The sequence below is a fragment of the Fundulus heteroclitus genome, chromosome 12 (assembly GCF_011125445.2).
Source record: "Fundulus heteroclitus isolate FHET01 chromosome 12, MU-UCD_Fhet_4.1, whole genome shotgun sequence".
Lineage (NCBI taxonomy): Eukaryota > Metazoa > Chordata > Actinopteri > Cyprinodontiformes > Fundulidae > Fundulus > Fundulus heteroclitus.
Window position 1 is genome coordinate 15,868,655 of NC_046372.1, and position 27,979 is coordinate 15,896,633.

Consider the following 27,979-nt stretch of genomic DNA (forward strand, 5'->3'; position numbering starts at 1 on the left):
ATATATTTAAATATTTTAATGTGACACACACATGTGGCAATCGGTGTTAGCTGTGACGCAGTAGGACACAACGGAGGATATATATTTTAATCCATTCACAGTTTATCCCAGATTAACACGACGAGTTACAAGATGACTGAAACGATCAAATAATAGGTTTTGGTTTATTAAATCCTGAAGAAACGAGCCCCGCTCAGTGAAAGGCGTTAAAGTACAATCATATATCAGTTAACGGTTTTAGATTACAGCTACCTGAACCCGCTCAGTTTCATCACATTCATTTTTTTTTTTTATTATTTTTAAAACAGGAATAGGAAATAAAAATCAACATTAAAACAATTTAAGCCTGGTTTGTCCATCCTTCCGGCCCGGTACCCTCTCGTAGCTCAGCCTTCCCTTCTTCAGCGGCGTCAGCACTGCAGGACAAAAAAAAAAACGATCCGTTAAAATTCAATTCAATTTCAATTCAATTTTATTTATATAGCGCCAAATCATGAAACATGTCATCTCAAGGCACTTTACAAAGTCAAGTTCAATCATATTATACAGATTGGGTCAGATTATACAAAAAATCTGATCTTAAAATCACGTTAAAACGTTAAAATCACATTAAAATCACATTAAAACGTCAAAATCACGTTAAAATCTCGTTAAAATCACATTAAAACGTTAAAATCACGTTAAAACCACGTTAAAATCACATTAAAACGTTAAAATCACGTTAAAACCACATTAAAACGTTAAAATCACATTAAAATCATGTTAAAATCACATTAAAACGTTAAAATCACGTTAAAACCACATTAAAACGTTAAAATCACGTTAAAATCACATTAAAACGTTAAAATCACGTAAAAATCACGTTAAAACCACATTAAAACGTTAAAATCACGTGAAAACCACATTAAAACGTTAAAATCACGTTAAATCACGTCGTGGCGAGCAGAAACGAGGCTCGAGCCGCTCTGACCTGATCCGACCAGACCGGCTGCAGCGCCGCTCCTCTTCCTCTCCGGATCTTCCCAGAACACGGACCCGCGCAAAGATGAGCCTGCCGCCGTCCCCCCAGGGCCGGAGATGCCGTCGTAGCTTTGCTCCCACCTGACCTCCGTGGGGGGGCGCCGACTGTAGCTGAGGTGAGAGCTCTGAGGATGCTGGAGGTCGCCGCTGATGACGGGACGGGAGGATGTGTGGCCGGTGGCCGGCTGCAGCAGGGCGGGGCGGTAACTGAACCTGGGCTCCAGGCTCACTGTACTGTCCGCTGTGTGAGGGTCAGAGCTGTGGTTATATGGAGAGTCTCTCAGTGTCCACGCGTCTGGCGCTCTTTCTACAACTCTCCCTGCTGCTCCAGCTCGGCCTCTCCAAACGGGAGGCTTCTTCTCCTCCTCCTCCTCCTTCCAGGGGTCTCTTCTGGTCCAGTTTGTCAGGAGGTCAACAACGGGGCTCCCAAAAGAGCCGTTCAGGTCGAATTTGAAGTCTGAGGAGTCTTGGGTGGGGAATAGGTCGTCTGGGTTCGTAGCTCCGCACAGGAAGCTGGTGAACGGCTCTGGGTGGAGACAACTCATGAACTCAGGCTCAGCACCGAAGGTCTGGGGGCTTCTGAAAGGCCCGGTTTGTTGGTTTGTCTCGTCGACGGTTGTCAGAGCGGCAGGGGGCTCTGGGTTGCTCGAGTACAAGGAGGTGATGTCGCTGAACAGCTAAAAACAAGAGGAAAACGAGGCCGGCTGGTAAAACGGAGCCACTTATGCAGCATCTTTCTGCATCCTTTAGATGTTAACTGGACATTAAAGCTCCGTTTACACGGCCCTTTTTTTTAACTGTGCTGAGAACGGTCCCAGCTCGGTAACTGAGATAACTATCGAGTGTAAATGGAACGCAGACTGAACTGAACCGTGCCAGACAGAACCAAACCGTGCTAAATCTAGACCAGTTCGATGGGTGGGCTCGGCCCGGTTTTCTCCTGGCTTGGTTCTCTGATAACAAAGAGCGCATGAGCAGACCGCGTCATCTCCTCACAGTCAGCTGACTAATTTCCCGGTTTCAGACATTCATAAAAATACTAGCTTCCTTACCGTGCCACACGATTTCCAGTGATGATTCTGCTTAGCAGTGTGATGAACCTCAACGTCTGTCTTTGTTTCCTGCGTCTGTAAGCCCTGATTAGACGTTCGTTTGTCTTATCCACTTCCCAAAAGCCGACTCTATTAAGTAAATTTACCAAAGGTTGCCTTCGTTGCCTGACTCTCCGCAAACAACGAAGTATCACAATTATAACCAAACATAACTTCCTGAATGTTACGGGCGCCGCCATTTTAATTTGCTTGATTCCCTCCTTCAATCCTAGAGAGCTGTAGTACCGCAGATCGTCACTAGGAGGCGAGGAACCGTAATAGCGTGATGTGTAAATGGTCGTAAGAACCAAGCTCGGCACGGTTAACTGATCCGAGCTCGGCATGGATCGGTTAAAAAAGGGAAGTGTAAATGGGGCTTAAGATGTTTTTCTGACTCACCTGTTCAAACATAAACTCCATATGCGTACACCATCTTATTATAGCTCAGACCTTTACATGGGGAGATCTTTTTTTCTTTCTTCTTTTTTTACAGGGGACTTCAATTTGTTTCCCAGTGTTTTCAACATTGTTTGGAGGCGAGGGAGGCTCCATCAATCAACATTTTACTGGCTAAATCTGATGTTTTTAGGCCTGACCTCATAATGCAGGATTTGTGCAGAAAGCACAGAAAAGTAAACATGTGCTGCAGCTTCTTTGATGTTTTTTTTAGTCTTAATTCACAAGAAATGTAAGGAATTACTAGATTATTATATCAATATAATAAACAAATGTGTGACATGTGGGTTATTTACTGATCTGAAAAAAAAAACACAATAAAAAATAGACTATCCTTTAAAAATAACATTATTTCCGTTTATACACAAACAGACGTTTAATACTAGTTTCTAGAATTTTAGGTGAATTAAAACATTGTTTGGAGGCGAGGGAGGCTCCATCAATCAGCATTTTACTGGCTAAAACTCATGTTTTTAGGTCTGACCTCATAATGCAGGATTTGTGCAGAAAACACAGAAAAGTAAACAGTCTTAATCCACAAGAAATGTAAGGAATCACTAGATTATTATATCATTATAATAAACAAATGTGTGAAATGTGGGTTATTTACTGATCTGAAAAAAAAACACAATAAAAAATTGACTATATTTTAAAAACAACATTATTTCCGTTTATACACAAACAGACGTTTAATACTAGTTTCTAGAATTTTAGGTCAATTAAAACATTGTTTAAAAATGATGCAATGGCTGTATTACAGGTAAATGTTGCAATGAATCAACATTTTCATCACTAAGTCTCTTCCTGTGTCCATCTACTGTTGTGAGACGCCGTTCCAATAAGTCGCACACTTTTTGCTAATTCTCCATTCATATATTTACCCACCAACACTGTCAAGTCTACGGCCCATTTCTTCACTTAAATAACGGCACCTTTAATTCATCTTAAAATATAAATATAGCCTATATGATCAATATAAAGTGAGAAATTATACACCTACAAGAAAATCTGTGTCAGCACATTTTTACGTTGTCAGCGTTGTTTCTATTTGTTAGTTGTGGTTTAATATTCTCCATGTGCCTTCCTTTAAAGATTTCTCATTCCACTTGCAGGAAACTTAACAAAAGGAGCGTTGATGTCCAAAACCCAATCCTGCCAGATGACAATCATATAAAACAGGTTTTGTTTCTTTCTGTTTTTTTGGACAGGAGTGGATGTGAGAGCGTGGGTAAAGTCTCCATAGAGACGCGCAATGTCCATGGTTCTTATTTCCTGCCGCTGACGTGGTGAATCGTGTTATCTGCGCTCCATTGATGAGGGCTTCTTTCGCGCTCAACTCAGGGTGGATTGGACGTTGATTTTAGTCACATGATTGATATTAGGGCTGGATGATGTAAAATAAAATCATATTGATCGATAATTATCAACAAATTCAAAACATCTTTTTTAAGTGTAGCTCTGGCCCTTTTATGCTGTTGCTTAATGACCCATTTTTAAATAAAGAACACTGAATTCAAACTCAACCCTTTATTCAACCAACATTTTACCAAAACTGTAAGTCTTTTTTTTTTTTACTTACAAAACTGTAAGTCTAAAAAAAAAAAAAAAAAAAAAAAACATGCGCTCTGAACTCTTTGAAGGGGCGGAGCTCGGTTCCTGGGTCTACGTTGTGATTGGTTGGGAGGATATAATGATGTAATATTAACCTACATGGCTAGAATGCATAAGGAAGGAAAAGGTTTATTCTATTGAACTTTTTATTGACCCTTTTTTCTATCATCAATATACGTCTGTAGATTGATATATATTGATATTGAACTATCGTCCAGCCCTAATTGATATCAATTGTTCTGAAACCGAAAACGCTGAGTATGGCAGAGTTAGGTAGAACTACTCAGAGTAGCTGCTTTCTACTCAGGGTACATCGGACATTATTTCTGAAACGGGACCCTGGAAGCTATTTTCGTTCCAGTTCCTGAACAAAGACCTGAAGTAACAAAAAAAAAGAAAAACTACTGCTGTTGCCTTTTGTATCAAAGTGTGCTGGTGTGCTTCTGTGTCACCTTAAGGACTTTATGAGGCACCTCAGGAAGTAACTGCTGTAGCTGCGGCAGATCGGCCCCTAGGAGCCACTGCAGGGATGGAGCTCTGTGTAACATGAGCTGGCTGACCAGAGGGTTAATGCACGGAAACTGGGACAGACACTCTTCCTCCTAAATTAAACGAAAACAATATGTAAGAACAATGTTGATCTATAACAATTATTACCAAAATTCAACAGAGCATATATTAAACACAGTTGTACAGTAAATCAATGAAAAGCTTGATGACTTAATAGAAAACTCTACTTGTCAGGGTTTTTTTTTTTCCACAGAAAATAAAAAACTTTCCTCTCATGTTTGAACTCTGGTGTATTTGACTTTAAGAGCCCAAAGACAAACATATTAGTCACATTTGTTAAAACCTTTAAGAAAAATATTCAAAACCATTTCGTAGGTGCATAATTCCAAAAAAAGGTAAAAAACAAAGCAACTGGACTTGTTTTCCGTAGTTGAAGACGTTTCGCTTCCTCTCCAGGAAGCTTTCTCAATTCAAAAAGTCTGGAGTAATGTGGAGTAACAAGCTTTATACCATTGCCCAACAAATCCTTGTAATGGCTAAGATAACATGCAAATTCAACCGAAACAGGTCCATCCCTTAGTAATGGGCGGTCGTTAAGGCCATTAAGCCAGCAGATTGGACCGAAACTGGTCCACTCCTCTGTAACGAGGAGTCGTTAGGGTCGTTATTGGCTTGGCTTAAAGGAACGATGTTTTGATCACCCATATGAGGGTGAGAGTTAAGGTGAAGGTTGGCCGGAATTAATCCTATTCCTTTAAGCCAAGCCAATAACGACCCTAACGACTCCTCGTTACAGAGGAGTGGACCAGTTTCGGTTCATTCTGCTGGCTTAATGGCTTTAACGACCGCCCATTACTAAGGGATGGACCTGTTTCGGTTGAATTTGCATGTTATCTAAGCTTTGTTTTTTTTACCTTTTTTTGGAATGACCATGACCTGGATGACTGAGAATCTTCACCAGCGTAGGTGCATAATATGCGATGATTTGGGGATTTCTGACAATAGAAATACACAGAGTACAACTCCAACTATTCACTGTGGAAATATTTAAAGCTTTACACAAGTGAACGCCCTAATTAAATCCTAAATGTATCTAAAGCAGGAGAGGAGCTGAGATTTAGACACTAACATCACAGAAAAACAGTGTTTTAGAAAGCCGAAGTGAAACCACGGGCGGCAGCAGACCAGAGGTTGAACGCCACCTGAGAAGGGCTGATGGTGAGCCAGTCTCTGCTCAGGTGGCTCCGAGGATCCCCGTCTTTGGACATCAGGGTGCTGAAGCAGATCCGATTGATAAACTGGGCCATTTCCAACACTTCTGACACAATCAGCACCTGGAAACCAGAGGAGAAAACTAACTACCAACGATTATAGTGAAACCGTAAAAAAAAAAAAAAAATATTGCTCCAGTTGGACAACAACGAAAAATACACCAAGTTATACATAAACAACATATGTCTCTTTCACTTTCCTATTAATAATATTCTAATAATGTGATATACAGTTAATAAATTAGAATATTATGGAAAAAAGTAATTTATTTCAATAAATCCATCACGAAGTAAACCACATTATAAGGATTATTTACACCCAGACGGATGTCTCCAAGCATTTATTTTTATTGTGATGATTTTCGTTTAGGATTAGAATATTACATCACATCAATAAAAATAACTAACATTTTAAGCACAAAAATCTGGGTTTCATGAAACACATTTAAAAACTGCTTAAAGGTTCATTTCAAAAGTTACTTTTAATCCGACAAACGAGCCTCATTGGATCACAGATGGGAATTTACTGAATATGACCGTACATTAAGCTTTTATCATAATTTAGTCCAGTGTGTTTTTTTATTGAGCGATGTGAGCTACTCTGGGCTGAAAGTCTGGAACATCCGTGCTTCTACCTTCACATCCAGCTCCTCGGACTTCATGCCGAACAGAACCAGAGACGAATAAACCAACACCAGGTTGTTGAAGGCTTCGCTTGAAAATCTGCAGCTCCACACAAACAAACAAACACACAAACTAAAGTTAAAACCCTTTTGGCTGCTAAACCTTTTAATCCACTCCTAATTTCTTTCGATTTTCCTTCAAATTAGTCTTAATCCTTTAAGGTGGTCTTGATTATTGCTCAATACTTCCTGAAGGGAGGCTGAAATTATTGGACTTTGGAGGATCTTCTTCCCTGGCAGCATATTTTATGTTTAAAGAACAGCAAAATGTCCATGTGGAGGCCTTAACAGACACAAAGGCCTCCCGGAGAGTTACTGATCAAAGAGACTTCACCAAACTCATGAGCAGGCCTGTGAAAGGAAGATTTGAAGCGTAATGAGGTCTGTGTGGATGCTGACCCTCCATCCTGGCTGTCAGGGCAGTGCAGGATGAGCCAACAGCAGCTGTACTGCAGAGAGAGCGCACTCAGCCTCATCACCAGTCCCTCGCTGGCTCCATCTTCTCCCAGTTCCTCCTGCTCCTACACAAACACGACGTCTCACTGAACAGCTGACACTGGATCAAACTACCACTAATAATAATAATGTAATTTAAAATGTAGGAAAGCTTCAGTGAAGCCAGTTAACTGGCCGTTAAGTAAAAGGAATTGCCGTACATTTTTTCATTGGCTCATTAACACCAGAGGAGACAAACTTCTCTGTGACAGAACCAACAAAAGTGACCAGATCTAAACGTCCCGTCCTCTAAAACATTTTTTGCTCGATTCAAACGATAAGTAAGTCGTCACTGACTTCTGCACCGTTTCCACTCAGAAGGGCGTGAAGTGACTGCATACATCCAGCAAAAACAAAACTGTAGTAAAATAATATTTCACTCGTAGACCAAACGACTGTCTGATGGTTCAGATTCAAATAAGATCAACCTTCTAGTTGGGACACACAGAATTATACAATAGCTGGGGAAAGTTAGTACACCCCCTCATATTTTTGTGCATATATTGATTTATCTTTTCATGGAACAGCACTACAGATACGAGACATTGATACAACACAAAAACTCAACACACAGCCATTCATGTCTATTCCGTTGGTAGCAAAAGTAAGTGCACCCCTAAGAGAAAATGTCCACATTGCTACCCAGTAGCCATTGTTTTCCATAAAGGTAAGGTTACACCAATTCCACCAAGCTACATATTTAAACCTGTATAAACCATATAGACATTTTACCATTTATTAACCCTTCTGTATGCTTTTCAACATTATATTTATGACCATTATGAAAACGCCACAAACACCAATGTATAGAAATCCCCCCACACTCTCTTCCCATGGCCTCTCCCAGGACCTTTAAATGGTGTCCCAACCCCCGGGGAAGCATTTGTCCAAACGCCCTGGAGAGGACACAGACGTATTTTTTCGGATTATAAATCGCTCTGGAATATAAAGTCGCATCAGTCAAAAAATGCCTCATAAAGAGGGAAAAAAAACATATAGACGTCGCACCGGACTATAAATCCCATTTATTTAGAAATATATTTCACTCAATCCAAGACTAAAAACTGATATGTATTTATATCTATGCAATTACACAGTTGCATCCACCACTAGCTGAATAACATGGAACATACCTGCACTGCAAAAAGGGAACTCAAAGTAGGTAAAATCCTCTTGAAATTAGCGTATTTTTTATTGATTTGAGCTGGTAAATAAGATTATTTACCAATGGAATAAGATTTTTGCACTTAAAATAAGAATAATTAATCTCCATCACCTTATTCCAAGTGCAGGATGTCTAATTATCTTATTTTAGGGGTAGAAATTCTCATTCCATTGGCAAATAGTCTTATTTAGCTGCTGAAATCAAGGAAAAATATACAAATTTAAAAGAACATTTTACTTACTTTTAGTTCCCTTTTTGCAGTGTGGGAGGATGAATGGGGTAAATTGGCACAACAAGCCGTCAACTCCAACCCGGAAAGTTCTCGTCAGCGCATTTCAGTCTAATTACTGTATTTTCGGTCTATAAGGCGCACTTAAAAACCTCAAAAATTGATGGTGCACCTTATAATCTGGTGCGCCTCATAGGTGATCACCGCTGTGCTTACAGAGTGATTTTATGTGGTACAATGCGCTCAAAAATCTTTTTTTTTGTACGACTTTGGTTAGCAATGAAGCAGCTACGCGCAATGGATATTCGGAGCATTTCGGTACACTGTGTCACTCACTACCTGATAGGACCCCTGAGCTGTCTACAAGACTGCCTGACTGTAATGTTGAAACTAGAAGTGCATTCATGTAAGAGAGTACATGCTAGCAACAATAAATCTAGTAAGTTAATTCAATATAAAAGTTACGTTTATTTGGACGTCAGTGGAAACCTGTGAAGCTTTAGAGAACTTTGCGTCCAAGAGATGGAAAATCATGGTGACCGTACCAAATATTGACACTTTGGACACAGCTTGAACATTTTCACTTAGAGGTGTGTTCAGCCGTGTTGCCAGCAGTTTAGACATCAATGGTTGTGTTGCGTTATTTTGAGGGGAAAGAAAATTTAATGTTACATAAGCTGTACACCAACTACTTTACATTGTGTCAAAGTGTCGTATCTTGCATCATGAAAGGATAGAACAAAATACAAAAGACTGCGAGGCGTGTGCTTACTTTGAAGCGATGCTGTTATTAGACTAGATATACAGGAAGTCTGATGAGTCCTGATACCTGAATGATGATGGCAGTGCTTTCATCCACGGTGATCACAGCGTAATTGTGGATCCCTCCGAGCTTCTGCAGCGTCAGAGAGGGGCTCCTTTCCAGCACAGAGACGCCGAAGCTGTAACACAGACGGACCCTTTAAACCCCACAGGATGCTCATCACAGGCACAACATCTGTTTTAACAGCTGGGTTATAGGAAGGAATCTGCACAATAGGTAAAAAAAGTTAAATTAAATAAAATATTTTTATTTATAAACAAAAAACTTTATTTTCAGTATATTTTCAGCACTTCTGTGTTTCCCATTCAGAAAGTTTGGACAGCTAAATATTTATTTGCTAGAAACATTGTAGATCTTGTCTAAAGGTGTATAACACTCACTGCTGAACTTTTCCTTTTTATTTGTTGATTGTTTTGCATTTTTTCCCCCCAATCATTTTTAATCTTAAATCCAGCAAAGTCTCTAAAAATTTTACTCATATGCAGGACATTAATCTTTTACATCAATATTCCTCTTGTTTTTTTATTAATCCATCCAATGTCTATACCAGGGGTGTCCAAACTTTTCGAAATTGTCAAGTCAAAAGCACTTGAGGGCCAAAACAAATGTAAACAAAATAAACATAACCAAGTAATTGTGACATAATTTTTTGCCTGCTGTACAAAATATTCTAATTTCCAAATAAACAAATTAAACTTTCTGTAGCCAATTTCAATAAATAATTAAATAGATAAATTCAAATCAGATTTTAGTGCATTTGAGTTAAAGTCCCTGGATAAATGTAGTCCTATTTGAAATGAAAGAGAAAGTGTTGTTATTAAAAGACAAATGTTTTGCGTTGTACTGGACATTTAATTGTAAGATTTTTAACTTGTCTGTAATAATTAAAAATAATAAAGTGTTGGTTGGACAAATCTTTCTTGAAACGCAACGGAGGGGGTGGACACACTAAATGGGGTTTGTGTTTGACTTTCACACAATAACACAGAAGTATTTCCAATTCTGAGTTTACATTCAAAATGCTGAACAAGTGGTTGAGAACAACTTGTGAGTCAGTTTTTTCCTGAGAATCCTTGATGACGCATGGCAGCCAACCAAAACCTAAATTATTACAACATTCACCGCCGTCACACCAGCCACACAGGGCTTTGTTCTAAGAACCGGGTTCCCGTGGTGAGCAAATGTTTTAACAGTGGACGAAACGAAAAGCTCACCCTGACTCAAGCGTCTGCAGGAGCAGAGGAGAGTTCAGGAGCCCCTCGGTCACCAACAGCACAAACGGGACGTTTTCCTCCAGACGCCAAGAGACTTTCTCTGAGTCTTTATGGGAAGAAACAGACATTTTTTTTAAAAAAGGGAAATCATCCATGCGTGTGTCTGTGAAAAGGTTTTAAAGTGATGGCAGCCGACCGGCGTCAGAGAGGCTGGTGGTGAAGGAGAAGTGGGCGACGCTCCTCTCACTGCACACCGTGGACCAGGGGGACTGGCCTGGACGGTCAAACTCCACCAGCAGAGAGAAACAGCTCCAGGGAAAGTCGGCGCCGATGTGACGCTCGAACGCCAGCACACAGTCGCTGTCGCGGACGCTGATTGGACAGGAGAGAGAAATAAATAAATAATGCTTCTCGTTTAGGTTTGCTTCTTGCTCAGTTCGAAACCACGCAGACCACTACGGTTTAGAGCTGGTAAACACAGAAAGGCTGTAAGTATTATGGGCCGTCATCAGTATCGACCAGTGACAAACCTTAAAGGGGGAACTGTTCTGAGGTGCGTCTGACAGCATTTTGTGTTGGCGCCGTCTCTTTAAATGCAATTTTTGCCATTTTTTTAGAACGGTGAGTGACAATATAATGAACAACCGGACATTTTGACTCAGGGACTCCATCTGATTAAATCTACAGGGCAAAAAAGTAAAAAACAAAGCAACTGGACTTGTTTTTCGTAGTTGAAGACGTTTCGCTTCCTTTCCAGGAAGCTTTCTCAATTCAAAAAGTCTGGAGTAATGTGGGGTAAAAAGCTTTATACTGCTGCCTAACAAAGGCCTTGTAATGGCTTAGACAACATGCCTTTGATTGGCAGTAGTACAAAGCTTGTTACTCCACATTACTCCAGACTTTTTGAATTGAGAAAGCTTCCTGGATAGGAAGCGAAACGTCTTCAACTACGAAAAACAAGTCCAGTTGCTTAGTTTTTTACTTTTTGTTTGGAATGACCATGACCTGGATGACTGAGAATCGTCACCAGCATCTATAGGGCAAGGACTCTTTAGCCAAAGCAGAAGTGCACCAGTGGTCGCCATGATAAGAGCTGTCCGAATAGTGCGGTTAGTAAGAAAGGAGGTAGGAAAAGGAGCCTGTAAGGTCCTTTTCCTACCTCCTTCCTTACTGTGGCATATCTGTCTGATTTGATTGAATTTCACTTTGTAAAGTGCCTTGAGATGACATGTATTGTGAATTGGCTTCCTCTCACAGCTGGTTTAGGCATAGGAACCTCTCAACATCCCCTACCGGCGCTAAGGAGCTATATGAAATCCCACAATCCTTTGCGTGACATGACGTATAAGCACAGCCTCCTCACGGAAATCAACGAAAATTTCTGGAGAGAAGAGAGCAGCACTTTGTAGTTCACTTTCGGAAGACTGTAGGCCAGATTTGACTTGCATCATCCATCTGGGTTTCCGTCGCGTAATGACGTCGGAGTTAAAGGCTGTCCGACATCAGCACAGCAGTCCGAAGCTACTTGAGAGGTCAAGGAGCAGGAGCTGTAATTAAACGTATTCGGATGGAGCCTTCCACTTGTAGCTTCGGCATCCTTCAGCAGCAAGAAACAAACATGGTGGATTCGCAAAATCGGTTAGCCAGAAGTCCATGACCTTGTTTAGCTGACCTTGATTTTTGAACAAGTGGTTGTTCAAAAATCATAAAAGAGAATAAATCTGAATAAATCTGATCCAAACAGGTAATCTATGCAGCTCCTGGACAGACTGCATTCACATTTTCTGCACTCCTGGGGAATCCAAGCACACAAAATGTGTCTTAGGGCTAAAAACGTGGGTTTTGCATGATATGTCACGTTTAGAGGAAAACAATAAGCATCAACCAAGACGTGTAGATTTAGCCGACTTATTGTTACCGTAGTTTCAGGATCGTCAAAGCATCTAAATTCAGGATAAAGTATATAGTTTTGCTTGAATACATGTTGTCATTGTCATAATTCCAAAAAAAGGTAAAAAAACAATTGTCATAATAAGTATAAAACTTATCCCAAGAAGATATATATAAAAAAAAAAGAAGTTCAAACGACAATCATAAATCGAGCATCAGGAAGGAGACAATATGCATAAATATTTGACATAATATATGAAAACACTAATGCTGGACTGAGAGCAGCTACCTGCTGACCACACTGGCACCGTTCAGCTTCTTCTTGTCCTCTTCGGGACAAACTGAACTCACAGCAGCTCCTGCAGCAGCAACACAGACACACTCATAAAACATTATTGACGTGTTTGGTGCAACGGCTGCGGAAAATGTTTCCTTTGCTGATTCCAGGTTAATCTACCTTTAAAAAATAAATAAAATACAGCAGCAGAAGATGTAAGTCACTGAGTGTTTTTTGCTAATTAGGAGGTTGCAGAAAAGGTCGGTAACGCGATGAAAACTGCTCACCGGTCACTTTGCTCAGGCTGCTGACCATCATTGAACTGCTTTCATTAGATTCCACAGACAGCATGACAAGAATCTAAAGAAACAGAAACATTTCTTCAGGGGATTCACGAACGATTAAACGGCCTCGCAAAAGCATTCATAACCCCTTAAACCTTTGTGCATTTTGTCACATTATAGCAAAAATCTTCAAAGCATTTCATTTAGATTTTATATAACAAACCAACTCATAGTAGTTGTTCCTGAGTTGTCTGGTTGTGATGAGCTGTCCTCGTTGTTCTCTAATGTTCTCTAACGAGCTTTCGAGGCTGCTCTGTTTATAACGAGATCAAACTACAGTATACTATTCACGGATTAAACTTCCTCTGGAGGCAGCTGGCTCTAATGGAGGTTCAGTAAAGGGAGCTGAATATATATGCGCACCACGTTTCTCTGATTTTATTTAAAAACCAATGGATTCTTTTATAACTATGCGCCACTATTTCACAAAATACTGTTGAAATACATTGAAGTTTTCAGTAATAAGCGTCTTTGTTTGTCAATGCAACATACATCCCAATGAAACCCTAACCCTTTAACCCATCCCTTTTAGGGAGGGTCTTGCTTAAGGACGCAGAGGGGCAGTATGCGGGATTCAAACCAGGGATCCTACGAACCTCCTTAGTTGCTCTAATGTGACCAAATGTTGCAAAGTTCAAAAGCTATGAATACTTTAGCCAGAACTTAGTTAGATATGCGACTGTAGATTAAGCTCAAAGGAAATTATTGTATGAAAACGGACTTTCCCTGTGCCGCCATCTCCTTTTCTGCTTTGCAGCCGTTCGGCCAAAAGCTGCTGAAGTTTCAGCAGCTTGAAGTTGGGTTCTTCCTTCTTGTGGCTGAGGAAGAGGACGATCTGCAGCCTCTTCAGCAGCTGCATCAGGCCGGCATCTGCACACGCCTCAGCTGCTTTGGTCAGGTACTCTTAAAATAAATCACATGACACACCAAAAATGGTCCACTTCCTCTTATGTGTGTTTTGAATTTACAAATTTAAAAAAAAGAAGAAGAAAAAAAAAAAGAACAATTTTGGTTTCTTTATATTTAGCCTTGATTGTGTGTGGCTCCCACTTAAGTACCGTAGGTTTCCGACATTTCTACCTTTGATTTAACCTGACGAGCCAGATGAATTTTGTTCTGCTTAGCTCCGCCTAGCTTCACTCACATCCATCTGGGACATCGCCCATAGAGAGTGATTTCTCCAACCAGTTTTAATGTCCAGCCAATCAGGACGCAGGGCTGGAGTTTCATAGATGTGACGTAGTGGAGAAGCAACCGTGACGTGAGACTGTTTTGATTCAGACAACAATGGCGGCTCGCGTCGAGGAAGCAAGCGTTAACATTGATGCTGCTATTTCTTCCGTGTTGTCCAATCTACCTAAAATTGTTTAATTAAAAAAACATCAGAGAACGGCTCTGAAGGCTTTTGTTGGTGGAAACCATGTTTTCGCCCTTCTCCCGACCGGATTTGTCAAGTTTTGTTTTTTCCTGCGTCGCTCTCATCAGCGTCACGGGTTAGCTTCGGTGTGAGTGGTTGAAATAGCACGTCGATAAAGATGACAGACAAGTGGCTTATCCAATCATATGCAAGGATTTTTGATAAGGCCCAGCCTTCTGAAACGCCATTCCTATGGACCTGTTCCAGATGGATGACTGGAGCTAGGCGGAGCGAAATTCATTTGGCTAGGGTCAGGTTACCTTTGATTAACTTTAAAGGAGATTTTACAGGCAGCGGCTTTAACAGAGAGCCTGCAGGGAGACGTCAGGTCATACTGACCCACAGCGACGCTCAGGTCACACTTCAGCAGCAGCTCTTTGAACGTCACCAGCACATGGATCAGAGCAGCCAGGTTAAAAAGCCGCTCCTGATCTGCAGCCAGAAGAACAAAAGATTTTTGTTAAAAAAAAAGAAGAAGATAAAATCAAAGACAAATGAAAAGAGAGGCGAGCCATTACCCTTGACGTGCTCCGTGCTCTCTGCCGGCGTCCTGCAGAGGGCCCTCTCCTGCTGTTTGAGGAGGAAATGGCTTTGGTCCGGGGCCAAGCAGCTGAAGTCTCCCCACGAGGAGAAGTTGAGCCCCAGCTGTCTGGCAGAAGCCAGACGGGGCCGAGCGAAGGCCAGCAGCTCGGCGTAGGCCCGCCGCTGACTTTCTGCAGGCCGGCATCAACATTCAACATTCAGTGTGGTCGGCAGGAGAAGTACTAGTAGTTTCTGATTGCCGGCAATCGGTGCCACACAGTAACATTTTTAAAGCCGTTAAATTGCTGTTTCTGAGTCCTACGTTGCAGCTGAGGGAACATTTTTATGGACGTCTAGAGAACAGCTGAGGTAGAGTAAATGTGCACCTGTTGGCTGAACCTGGATGACTCCGCTGTTACGTTTCTCCTGAAGGTTCGAGTCTTCAAGCCGACTCATCCTCAGAGCGGTGGGGGGATGCTCTCTGCAAACGTCTCCTCTCTCGGCGCGGCTCACGTACGCTGGCTTCCTGTCAGCCGTCTGCGTCTCCTCAGGAGGAGGCTGCTGCTCCTTCTCTGGAGTCGGATGCTTCGCCTCTCCTGCCGCCGCCGACAGGACGGAAAGGGATTACAGAGAAACGATGTTGGCTTTTACTCTGCAGAAAACAGAGCTTCTGTCTCCGCGGTGGCACGATTATCCAACAAACAGCTTCAATGAATCTTTGGATGTTCTTGAATCCACACGTGGCCAGAAATATATAAATATGGACCACCACAAATATTAAATTTGATTTCCCTCAGTGAACTATGCCTCACCAATGTATTTCTAGCATCAACGACCTTCTGGCATCATTCTCATAAGATATCTGAACACTTTTCCTGGCAGAGTTTGGTTTTTTTTGTTTCCTTTCACTCACCTTTTATAGAGGTTTGAAAAAAATTTTGTTGAAGTTGGTTCTGCTTAAGATAAATAAAAATAAACTGTTCTGAAGTGTGTCTGGGGTCAATGTCCTGTTGTTACATCCAGAGATGTCCAGGTTTCAAATATTTAGATGAAGCTTTGAGGAGAAATGAAAGATTTTGCCATGACGATTTTGCCATGACTCAAAATTGTGATATATTTCAACCACAATTGCGATTGTGATTTAATTATTAACTTTTCTCTGCACTAACCACAAGCAATAAAAACTATGCTTGTACACAAGGACTATTTAAAACAAGAAATGTAACTGTTTTTATTAATCTGAATGTTATTACTCAGGACATTAGCTTTTAATTGAGTCGGACATCAATCCTTGACCTCGAGCCTTTTGTAAAGAGACCAACCGGTTTAGATGAACTCTACCAAGTCTGCCAAGAAGAGAAGGAAAAATATCCGGAGAGAATTATGCGGAAACATCTTGATTGTTGCAAAACAAGTGCGTGCAGGAGGTTGAAACCTGCTAACGGACATTTAACCAAATACTTTGACTCTGTCGGGAATAATAATAATAGTGAAGAAAATACTAACTAAGTAAATTAATAATAATAATAATAATAATAATAATAATAATAATAATAATAATAAAGAAATACTAACAAAATCAATTAATAATAATAATAATAATAATAATAATAAAGAAATACTAACAAAATATTAATAATAATAATAATAAAGAAAATACTAACTAAATAATATATATATATATATATATATATATATAATTTAAACTTGTACATCTAATTAGTTTTACCATTGAAATTGTTTGTTGTTTAATCATCTCCCACTGAAAAGGAGGATTTAAATAAATCATTAAGAGGTCTAAAATCCGTCCCCAGGTGAGTGCATGTAAACTTTTCACCGTCCCAGTCATTGTAATTACTTTGTCTTTCTGTCAAATGTTAAAGTATTAATGCATCCATCTACTTCTGATGGGATGATTCGATATTTGTCAGAACGTTTAAGCGTTTTTAACCTCATCAGAGGGAACAGAAAAAGGATACTAACCAGTATTAGAGAAGATTTTGGTAAAACCTTGAAGACTGTGTGCATCTTTTACACTTGAAAAAAACAGTGAATATTTCTGTTTAAAAGCTTTTCTTTGGTTAAATTGTCACCGCTTGCTGTAGATTCTGTTCTCATGCTTTATTTTGTTTGACGTTTTGCTAACGTCCGGATAACGCTGGTGACGACTTCATTAACACGTCACACATTCAACACAGGCTCCAATACGCTAATAAAGTCATTCTTGAATTTCTGGCTACATGATGATTTATTGAGTTTATTGAGTTTGTAAAATATTCTTTCTCTGGGTTTTTACGGTATTAGAGGCTCGTTTTTTACACAGTAGGCAAACAGGAAAGGGGGTTTGAGCGAGGGGGGACGGCATGCGGTAAAGGACCTCAGGAATTGAACCTGGATCCGCCATCGGAGCACGCCCCATATGATGAATTTTTATCCGTGACTACGTCCTTCTTATCGTGCTAACTATTGTTTTAGAATATTGTCAATGGTTCCACAAGCTTTTTCAGGCATTGTGTTGTATAATAATGCATAATGTATAATTACAAGTATAAAGTAACTGCTGAGAAGGAAATGTTTTATTAAAGGAACAGATGAATGTCTGACTGCACCTGCAGACTCAGAGATGCCTGAAGCTGGAGATGTTGCGCCGGCTGAAGGAAGCTGCTGTGTCCTCAGCATCAGGAAGTCGGACAGAGGGTCGAGGTTTTTCTCTGGCTCAGGTTTTGTGTAGATCAAACTCCTCGGATTATCGCCGACTTGTGATCTTGTGGGCAGAGTCCACTCAGAACTGTGGGCGCTCTGCCGGGTCTTGAACCCATCATCGGCGACGGGCACCAAGGACGAGCTCTGAGACGAGTCGACAGCGTCTTCCTGTTGGAGGTGGGCTTTGTTTGGAGAAACCGCATCGACAAGTTCTACTGAAAAACAAAATGTAAATATCAAATAATAATTTTTTTTTTGATACAATCGTAATACTGTAAGACACGGTCCAAAAAAATACCTTTATACAAATCCTCGTCCTCCTCGTCTTCAGGTCCCAGACTTCTGAAGTCTTCCTTCTCGACCTTTCTGTCTGTAGGAACCTCAGACATCATCCTCTCCACGAACTCGAGCCTTTTACCCACAACTATCTCTGGGCTTTCTGGCTTCAGCTGTAGTTCCAGTTTGGCACTGCTTACATTTTCTTTTTGTAGTTCGATGACTCTCATGGCTTCACACAGAGGTTGGAAGCCCGCAGCTGGTTCACATGAAGGAGGCTCTGTGAGAAAATATAGGAGAGTTCGGCAAATCGTTTGTGGATTAAAGAAGACACTGAGTCTGAAAAACGACAGATAATACTAATTTATTAACTCGTTTATTTAGAATCAACACAAAAATTAACACTTCAAATAAAAGGAAAGAGTGATTAAATCAAATCACTTTATTAATCAAGAATTTACTTTGTTATTATCTAATTAAGATCTACTCACTATTGATTAACAGAAATACAAATAATACAAAATTGTTTTACAAAATTAATTTAAAGGGACATTTTTATTAAATGTTGTTTACTGAAACCTAAAAATGCATTGATTTTTTTATGTTACTCAGGAATGTAAAACATAACTATTATAGTCTAGTTTTTAGGTCCATCTCTGAACTTGTGTCTGCCTCACCAAATATTTAATTATGTAAACACATAATGGGAACAAAGCTTCTTGATTCTTTAATTCTAGGATTTAACTTTAAATTGGTTGGGTACATTTTGGAAAAAAATACTACCTGGTCTTCAGAACCAGGTAGGAATCAGCTTATTTCTGGTACAGGTTGTTTGATGGCAGAGCGGTTCTCTGGATGACATGAGGACCAGATAATTAATTTAACCATGGAAAACTCCCCATGACGACGAATTGAAGATGACGAATAAACGCTGAAGGAACCCTACACAAAATATCTGTATTTCAATTAAAGGACAATGGAAACCAAAATTAACAACCAATTGCAGGCAAGTCTTGTTTCTAATGGATTAATTAAAAAATCTCAGCTCCTTGGAAAACTGCCCTTTCAGTGGAAGAGCCGTCGAGAGGCAGTGATCAACCAATCAGAAGAGGAGTTAGGGTCTATGACGGCTACATTGATGATAAATAGATTGCATTATTATTCCAGAACACCTAATTTAGACATGAGAGGAGCTTCATCTCAGTCTAGAAACTCACTATTTTAGCCTTAAAAATAATAATAGGATAGTTTTACATCTCACCCTTTAAATGTAATTATTTCATGGAATAAAATATATCTTCACATTTAAAGTCTGCCAAAAATCTTTTTCTCAAAAATGTAAAGGTTATTTGTGTATCATCTTCATAGTATTTATATTTCTGCGAGAGCAAATAAATATTATTAAGATAATTTCTAACAATTGACAAACATTATCAAAAAGGTGCAAATTATGCCATACAGTATGAATTCTCGTTAAACAATTTTTTTTGTCTGATGCTCTTTCCTTTTAAAATGGCGGCTTACTTTATAATAAATTCCCACCACAAGTTAATTCCTTCAATTTCAAAATCTTCCTCCAGAGCAGAAGACAGGATAGTTTTTATGCCTCTGTGAAAAGTACTAATAAAGCTTAAGGAATATTAAGGGATATAGCGACACCTGGTGGTCAACAGAGACTACAGCTTTTCTTCAATATTGAGGTAACACTACACTACAATCTTTATCATTGTTTAACCATAATGAAATTCTGGTTTCCTGACTTAGGTTTTTATTTTAAAAGTCCATAATGCTGACATTTTCTACACAAAAAAAAAACAACATACACATAAAAAAATAACTTTCCTAATTCTATTGTTCTATTGTAATATCAGGATATAATAAAACATACTTTTGTGTGGCAGGTGGGTGATGTCAGCGATATAAAAAACTAATAAAACCAAACAGAGAAGTATAACTTTTCTGGTTAAACTGAATTTAGCTGCATGGCTCTTTATTGGTATTATGTGATTCCTTTTGTTGAATGAATGATGTGATGGAGTAACGTTCTGTTATCTTCTAGTACTAAAGTGGTGCTTTTTAAACGCCTGATACAGATGCTGCTACCTGACAACAGAAAGCGCAGCACAGAGGTCAGATGCTTCTCTGAGCTCCACAGCGTTTTCTTCATCTCGCACCGAGTTCTCGCTGACAACAAGGATCTGCAACACAATCACTATTGTTACATTTTTTTAAATGCATTCACACACGGAGGGCGTCACTTTGTCACACAGATGTAGGAGGCGAGTCTTCCTCATCTGTGCAGCGAAAATTAGCTGTTTGAACTTCAAAACGGAAGAACTACGCACATCGGGCCAAACGGGGGCAGCTCTTCTTCCTGGAGATGCGACGTTGAGAGACTGATGTGGTCGGTGTTCTTCTTAGGAGTCGGGCTCAGAATGACGTCCAGCTCAGCTCCAGCTGGAGACACAACCTCCCCTTAAAGAAACAACATTTTCAGCCCACGTTAGCTACGTTTACATGGACAAAAGTAATAGGGATAAACAGCTCATTCAGAAATTGTAATCCAAATGAGAGCGGTGGTTTGTGCCGCTTGGTAATCCGATCAACGTGCGTAGAAACGCTCGTCAGGCTCGAGTTATTCTGAATGTGGCAAAGTGACGCGAGTGCGCCCGACGTTAACGTGACGTATTTCAGCGTATTTGGTATTTGGTGAGTGCCGGAAATACGTCAGGATGTAAAACTGTTTAGCTCCCGATACAACTGTTCTGTTTGAGAAAATAAAAGAGCTCAAAATTGGTAATTCCTCGTTAACGTTTCAACCGTAATTAGAACATCATGCAAGTCCATCCTGGGCACTTGGAAGACAAACAAACTCCTTTAATACTGCTTTGTTTGCTATTTTTTGTTGTTTAGCAAAGAAGGAAGTACTTCTTCTTCTGTGTTCTTTTTTAGGGTAATTTGATAACTGCGCATGTCATTAGTGGTTTTATTCTGAATAAAGTCAGGTCTCGAGGTCGAGGCAGATGACCGTTCATACTGAGCCTGGTTCTGCTGGAGGTTTTCCTTCCCGTTAATAGGGAGTTTTTCTTCCCACTGTCGCTTCATGCTTGCTCAGCATGAGGGATTGCTGCAAAGCCATGTACAATGCAGACGACTCTCCCTGTGGCTCTACGCTTCTCCAGGAGTGAATGCTGCTTGTCGGGACTTTGATGCAATCAACTGGTTCCCTTATATAGAAATATATCAATCTGTATAATCTGATTGAATTTAACTTTGTAAAGTGCCTTGAGATGACATGTTTCATGAATTGGCGCTATATAAATAAAATTGAATATCTATCTATCTATCTATCTATCTATCTATCTATCTATCTATCTATCTATCTATCTATCTATCTATCTATATATATATATATATATATATATATACGTTGTTTATATATCTGGGGCATGTAACGAAAATAATTTCCGTCTGGGATTATTAAAGTATTTCTGATTCTGATAAACACGCACATTATGATCAGATTAATTGATTGTGTGCCCATATAAACGGCACAATCTGATTATTTACTCCGAATACATTTTAATCCGATCGTAAAAATCTTGTGCATGTAAACATAGCTATTGCCGTTTGATTCCAGATTGCAGGTGTTTTCTGTGCTTTACTGAACTATACCTGAACACTGTAGCTCGATCAGTCTTCCACTCGTTGAGCTTTCTTTTCTGTCTTCCTGCCGTTCATCAAACTGAGAAATATCCACTGAAATTCCTGAGAGGGTCGCTTCAGAAAAGGAGAGAAAACTAATTTGATTTCCGCTCGCAATTCTTATCCGACGCTAAATTATTCCCATCTCTTACTCACCTATGCGAAGCAAATCCAGGACAGGCCGCTGCTCCCCCAGCGGTTCTGGAAAACTGCTTAGACGGCCACAGACTGTGGAAAAGGCTGTGTAGTTTCGTGGGCTGAGCTGGAGACTGTCGACTACAGGAGGTAACAGCAGAGACTGCATGTGGAGAAGAGACAGAACCATTGTAATGTTTTTAAAGCGAACTAACGTGTATGTTGGTGCTGTCCTGTGTTAAAACAGAAAAAAGTAGTGCATAAATCACAAGTGGACAAAAAAATTACACGTTTTTTTTCTGCTTTTTTTTTTACAACTAAATACCTGAAAAGTGTGGTGGACAGGTGACTTCTAAGGACTGTATATGCAATATTTGTTGGCTTACACTTGTTATGAATACACAATATACCAATTTTATAAAAAACTTTTTATATTAAGTAGATGATGCGACGGTAAAACGGCTCGGTTTTGATAAGAAAGATTACTGTCAGAAATTACATATTGGATTAATGTTTTCAGAATAAACCTGCTGATCTTTCTACTTTTTCATTATTATTTTTAAAAAAAAAAAATATTTTTAGCACCTTTTCCAGGAGCTTGAGGCTTGGCAAATCACAAGGAGCGTTTTCATACACATTTACCAGAGTAATTTCACTTTCAACACGCTTATACTTTCCCGGGGCATTGGTCCCCCGACCCAAACTTTACTTTGCTCTGCTTTCTCGGGGCTTGTTGAGGGGGCGGGGTTGTGTGCAGCAAGAAAAACTGTCCCCGGCAGTTTATAAACCTATCCATTTTATAGCCTTAAGTTTTCAAACAAAGTTGTTTCAAGATGATTTTAGACGAGAAAGTACATCTGTGCGGTCAGTTGATCAGGATTATGAGGCGATTTTAATTCTGGTTGGACTTGTCGGGGCGGCAGAGACCCGCTGACAGGCTGGCCTTGCCGGGGAAACCAGCTGCTGCAGCGTTATTACTCAGCAAAGTCACTATAATAGGCTTACTAAGTTAGTGGAAAATATCTGCACCTAACAGATATCAAATGTGAAAACCTCGGCTGGATGTTTTCAGTGCTTTGAGTTTATTATAAAGTATTTCGCTACTGTGTATGTGTGTGTGTGTGTGTGTGTGTGGCAGAGAAAGAGGAGGAGCGTTTAACCTTCATAAAAAGTAATTTTGCTGAATTTAAAAGCCACAGCAAAATTTAAAGCAAGTTTAAAGTTACGGTACTAATAAACCGTCCGCGTTGAATTCGCCGTGGCAGAGGAAAAAATTAAACTTATAAAGATCTTAAGATCAGTCCTGTCTACCCTCTTCTGTCACCCCGCCTGGGACTTTAAATCCTGGAGCTTTCAATGGAAATGGGGCTAATATATGATTTCTGGTGTCGATAAGAATTTGAAGATTTCATTATTCAGTTGCAATCTCTACTGTAACCAGAAGCAACTAAAATCCTATATGTAGGAAGGATCCTCAGACAAAAAGAGGAAATCTTTATTCGTCATTGCACTTGTACATTCCAACAATATTTTTGTCTTCCACCTTTAACTCATCCCTTAGTGCAGGAGTTCACAAAGTCCCGAGATGATTTTAGTTATGTACTAGTAAGATTTAGTTTGTCCTTATATGTGAAACCGACGTCAAAGTAAAACTTCTTATAACAATACTACTTTATTCTCATAATCCCCACACCCCCAAAATAAAAAGAAATGGGGTAATTTATGGGGTCCCAGGCTGAAAAGTCTGGGTCCCCCTGCCTCAGGGAGCACTGGGCAGCTTTATAGCGCCCAGGCAGCAATCTGGGGTTAATGGTCACACTCAATGACCGATTGTGGCAGTCTGCGGAGATCAAACCAGCAACCTGCAGCCTTCTCTGAACGCAAGCGCGCTGCTCCGACCACTTAGGCCACCACAACAAACCAGGGGAACAATTTCATTTAGCCAACAAATTGAATTATTACTCATGGTGCATGTCAGAAAGCTCAGAGTATGAATACTTTTGCAAAGCGCTGTACCTCTGCCTCTAAGAGCGGCTGCTTGACAAACTGTTCCTGAACGTCTCCACGCGTGTCGGCGCCGACGCCGGCGGCGGCTGGAGGCTCCTGATAGGACGCACATCGTCTGAAGCAGCTGCGATAAAAACGTAGTTCAGCTAACGTGGAGCTCTGGAGACAGAAGGAGATTTTAAGAGTTTGATGCGAAAAGCAACTGAACATGGAGTCCTCGGAGATGGCGATTCCTGTGGAGTTCAGCAGAGGGTCAGCCACGGGAAGCGTCTTCAGTCTGGACAGTTTGGCTGTCAGAGACGGCAAATGTCTTTTGAACTGTGCCAGCAAATCCAGAGTCATGAGCTCCTCGGGGAGAAAGAGATCTACGGAAGTAAACAAGTTTTGAGAGAATAGAACGGATGAATACATTTTCTGGATATTTGAAAGACAAAAAATAATTTCTTACCTTTGGTCTTACTGTCTGAACCTTCCTGGTCAGCTGTCCGCTTAGAAAATCTTTCCTGACATGCATCATCGATCTGCTTATTCAAACAAACAAACTGCTCCTGGTCTAATGAGTCAGGGTTAGAGCTGGGGACAATCTCCTCGTCTGCTTCCACGGTAAATCTGAAATTTTACGCAGCTGCTTGTAAAGTGTCTTTAAAAACATCACAGGGTTGCATTTGTCACATTTTAGTGCTGTTAAAAACCTTTCTAGTGAATGAACAGGTTGATTCTTCCCTCCAAGGTCTTCAAGAACTGAACCACTGATGAAGAGACGGCAGGAAGAAATCACCTTTCCTGTAAATTATAATAGGAATCAATAGAAATCCATTAGGAACTGAATAAATCCAGGAATTCCCCAGTAAATGTTATTTTTTTCTGGGGGGGAAAAAGGAAGGATGGAGAAATTATTTCTGCATTGTGTTGAATTGTGGAGCGACTGTGGCTCAGTGGGCATGGTCGTCTTACAATCCAAAAGGTTCTGGGTTGGATTTCAGCTTCCCCCTGACCCATGTCGATGTGCCTCTGAGCAAGGCACTTGACCCCAAGATGCCTGCAGAACGGTGCATCGGTGTAAGAGTGTGTGCGTGCGTCAGTGAGTCTGCCTGGATGACCTAAAGCGCTTGGGGTGGTCGGTGTGATTACAAAAGCGCAATATAAGTTCAGTCTATTTACCATTTTAAATAATTAAAATATTTAAATAATCTGCTGAGAGATCAACTGCTTCAAAGCCTGGGTGCAGCAATCAAGGAGTCCACAGCTGTTCAGTTACCCATGCCTTTTCTAAGTAATCCTGGATTTGAAACTTTTAAAATATTTTAGAAATATAAATGCCTCTTCTCCGTAAATCTCAATGACTACGTTCACATAGACGACAGTAATCGAAATAAACGACCCATCGGAATAAAAATGTGTCATGTAAACAAGCCAGTCGAAATATGATGATCGGATTAAGCTCAATCAGAATGAAATTGTATTCTGAATGGTTTGCGTTGATTTGTAATCCGATCAACGTGCGTGAAAAACGCTCGTCAGGCTCAAGTTATTCAGAATGTGGCAAACTGACCCCAGTGCGCATTGTGCCCGACGTAAACGTGACGTATTTCTGTGATGTTGAGTGGCGGAAATACGTCAGAAAGCCGGGGATCCTGACAAAACATTTCTGTTTGAAAAAAATAAAAGAGCTCAAAATTGTTGCTTACTCAGCAACATTTCAACTGTAATTAGAACATTGTGCAAGTTCAGTCTGGGCTCTTGGAAGACAAACAAACTCCTATGATACTGCTTTGATTACTATTTTTAGTTGCTCAGCAAAGAAGTACTTCTTCTACGTTTTCTTTTGGGAAATTTGATAACTGCATGTCAGAGTGAATAAAGGTGCACATTATGATCGGATTAATTGGTTGTGTGCTGATATAAACGGTACAATCCGATTATTTAATCTGAATACATTTTTATCTGATCGTACATTTTTTTGCATGTAAACGTAGCTGATGATCCTCTAAAACAATATCTAATTCCATTGGACCGAAGACAGCTCTTTAACTTTATAACTCTATAATTTCTGAATGTTGCCTTTTATGATGCTAAAGAAATCCAGTTTCAATTCTTGTTTACATAAAAACAGATTGGTTTGTTGATGTAAATGAGTCAAAGCCCAGATCTTATTTTGAATTTGCCATGAGTTAAATGGGACACTATCTGTAGAGTCAAGTCCCGAGGGCAGAGCTTCATCTAACTGTCAAAATTTGAAGTGTAGTGTGAAACACCAACAACCAGCAGGAATTGATCTGACATGGTTAACTACTTCAGAAGCGGATTCAGTTATTAAAGGAAGTCTTGCATGTTTTTTTTTTTTCATAATTAGCAAAAAAATAAAAATTAAAAAATAACTCAGACCCGCTAAACTCTAAATTTCATCACCGTTAGACAATTATTCATCCAAATCTATTTTTCACTCGCCCCTTCGAGAATCTGTTTTCCTTGTACAATGATCCCTGTTTATCTACTGAGGCTGTTTGGTTTAGGCAGGTATTAATTAAATATTCATCATTTGATCTTATAAAGGTCAGTTTGTCAGAGTCTTGTTACAAAATGGCTCCAAGAACCTGCCTTAAATAAGTTTTTACGGGCCAGGAGACTTATTAAAAAGAGTGAATCAGAGCCACTGAGTGACCATGAGCTCAAGAATTTGAAGTGTTTGTTAATTAGAGCATGCAGTCTTAACAGCCCTTACTTAGCACACATATGAAGCATAGTGGGCTGTCACTTGTATCTATTCTTGCCAGCCATGTCATATTATTGAGATGGAAAGACTGCTTCCTGGTCCACTCCTATGAACTGGATTTAAGATCCAAGACAGAAATAATAAGATTCACTTGATCAACTTTTGGGTCCTTTCATGAAATACTTTATTTTTAATTCTTTAACTTAGATCAGTTCTCTACCTTCTATATCTAGCTTTGTGATTGTCCCACTCTATAAACAGTAATACATTTTTTTCCCCTTATTTTTCCTGTAACATGTGTTTTGTACCAGAAAACCATGTTGGGTCATGTGTTTTCTTTGAGTTCAGGATCATAACAGGATGTCCAGCTCAATGACATTTGATAAAAGCAAAAGAAAATGTTAGAACATCTTAACATTTGAATCTCAAAAAGGCATAATGTAACAGTTCCTCCAAAAGTTAAGGATTTCTTAGTATTTAGGTCTACTGCGCCCTCCCTGGGCTTGTCCTCATTTACTCTTTTTAGCTAAAGTCTGCTGTTTGTGATATTCCAACAATACTTAAAGGTCACTTAAAGACTGTCTATTCAAACCATTATTGGTTCACAGACCAAACTCCTGACAACTGATAGCAAACACACAGCTGGACGGTTCTTTGCCATGTTGTCTTTGAACAAAGAAATATTGAAATGACAGTTTATTTCCAATATATTTTGCAGCCCTAAATAAATCCTTTGATAGATGCATGAAGGCATCTTTGTATTTGGTTAACCTCGGATCCACGGCATCCTGTAGGTGACATCAGGGACCCTTCCACTGTGGGGGTACAGGTCACTGCCACCAGTTAAATAAGGTGTTGGCAGTGCCAGTAAGTTCAAAGTGACCTTCAGGGTGGTGCTGGTCTGTACAAAGGAGGCAAAATAAAGAAATAATTAGAGATGATGTCAAGAAAAGATGACTCAAAACTAAAACTATAACCAAACCTCACCTCAAACACATAGTCAAGTGCTTTAAATCGGATGGCAGAGAAGATCTCAGGTGGGGCACAGTCGCTCCTTTCACACCTTTAAAGAGTAAAAACAAGATTTTGTGAAGACAGGATTATATAGCTCATCTCCTTAAACAAGGTACAAAATTGTGGCTTTTCACCCTACATGAATAAAGTTTGCCCAATAAGTAAAAATAATTAGCTCATTTAGCTAGCTAGCTGCTTTCTCACTGTAAGCTAACAGCTGACATGTTGGCTAACCTTGAAAAGTGACTTTTTTTTTTTACTTTATCGAACAGAAATACATTTTTAACGTAAATATTTTTTCTTGTACTACATTGTCACACAATATCAAACTTACATGACTGATTTGAGAGGTTTTTTCCCAGTATAAGCGGAAACGATGAGGCCGTGCGAGTTTAACAACAAAGATTG

The 27,979-nt window shown here is 39.8% G+C and overlaps 1 protein-coding gene across 1 annotated transcript; it reads right to left on the reverse strand.

Moving 5' to 3' along the window:
* shoc1 (shortage in chiasmata 1) lies at window positions 1-27,979 on the reverse strand. The gene is made up of 28 exons (XM_036144061.1): window positions 27,906-27,979; window positions 27,545-27,620; window positions 27,329-27,458; window positions 24,537-24,627; window positions 24,293-24,453; window positions 24,038-24,209; window positions 23,854-23,959; window positions 21,859-22,000; window positions 21,673-21,777; window positions 20,343-20,472; window positions 20,101-20,195; window positions 18,020-18,277; window positions 17,628-17,936; window positions 15,405-15,614; window positions 15,015-15,209; window positions 14,836-14,928; window positions 13,801-13,982; window positions 13,023-13,095; window positions 12,748-12,817; window positions 10,765-10,940; window positions 10,569-10,674; window positions 9,361-9,472; window positions 7,042-7,163; window positions 6,595-6,682; window positions 5,891-6,022; window positions 4,631-4,780; window positions 971-1,697; window positions 1-416 (listed from the first exon to the last, which is right to left on the reverse strand). Coding segments are annotated over exons 1-28 (4,299 nt in total). The 5' UTR covers window positions 27,908-27,979; the 3' UTR covers window positions 1-330.

Bases quoted from the DNA above. Each gene is read 5' to 3' on its own strand.
- shoc1 (XM_036144061.1), bottom strand. The intron at 24,454-24,536 runs GTTTTTAACAGC...GTAAAATTTCAG, and splicing joins CCTGTTCATTCACTAGAAAG to ATTTACCGTGGAAGCAGACG. The intron at 7,164-9,360 runs GTATCAGGACTC...GTGTTTGTGTAG, and splicing joins GCACTGCCATCATCATTCAG to GAGCAGGAGGAACTGGGAGA.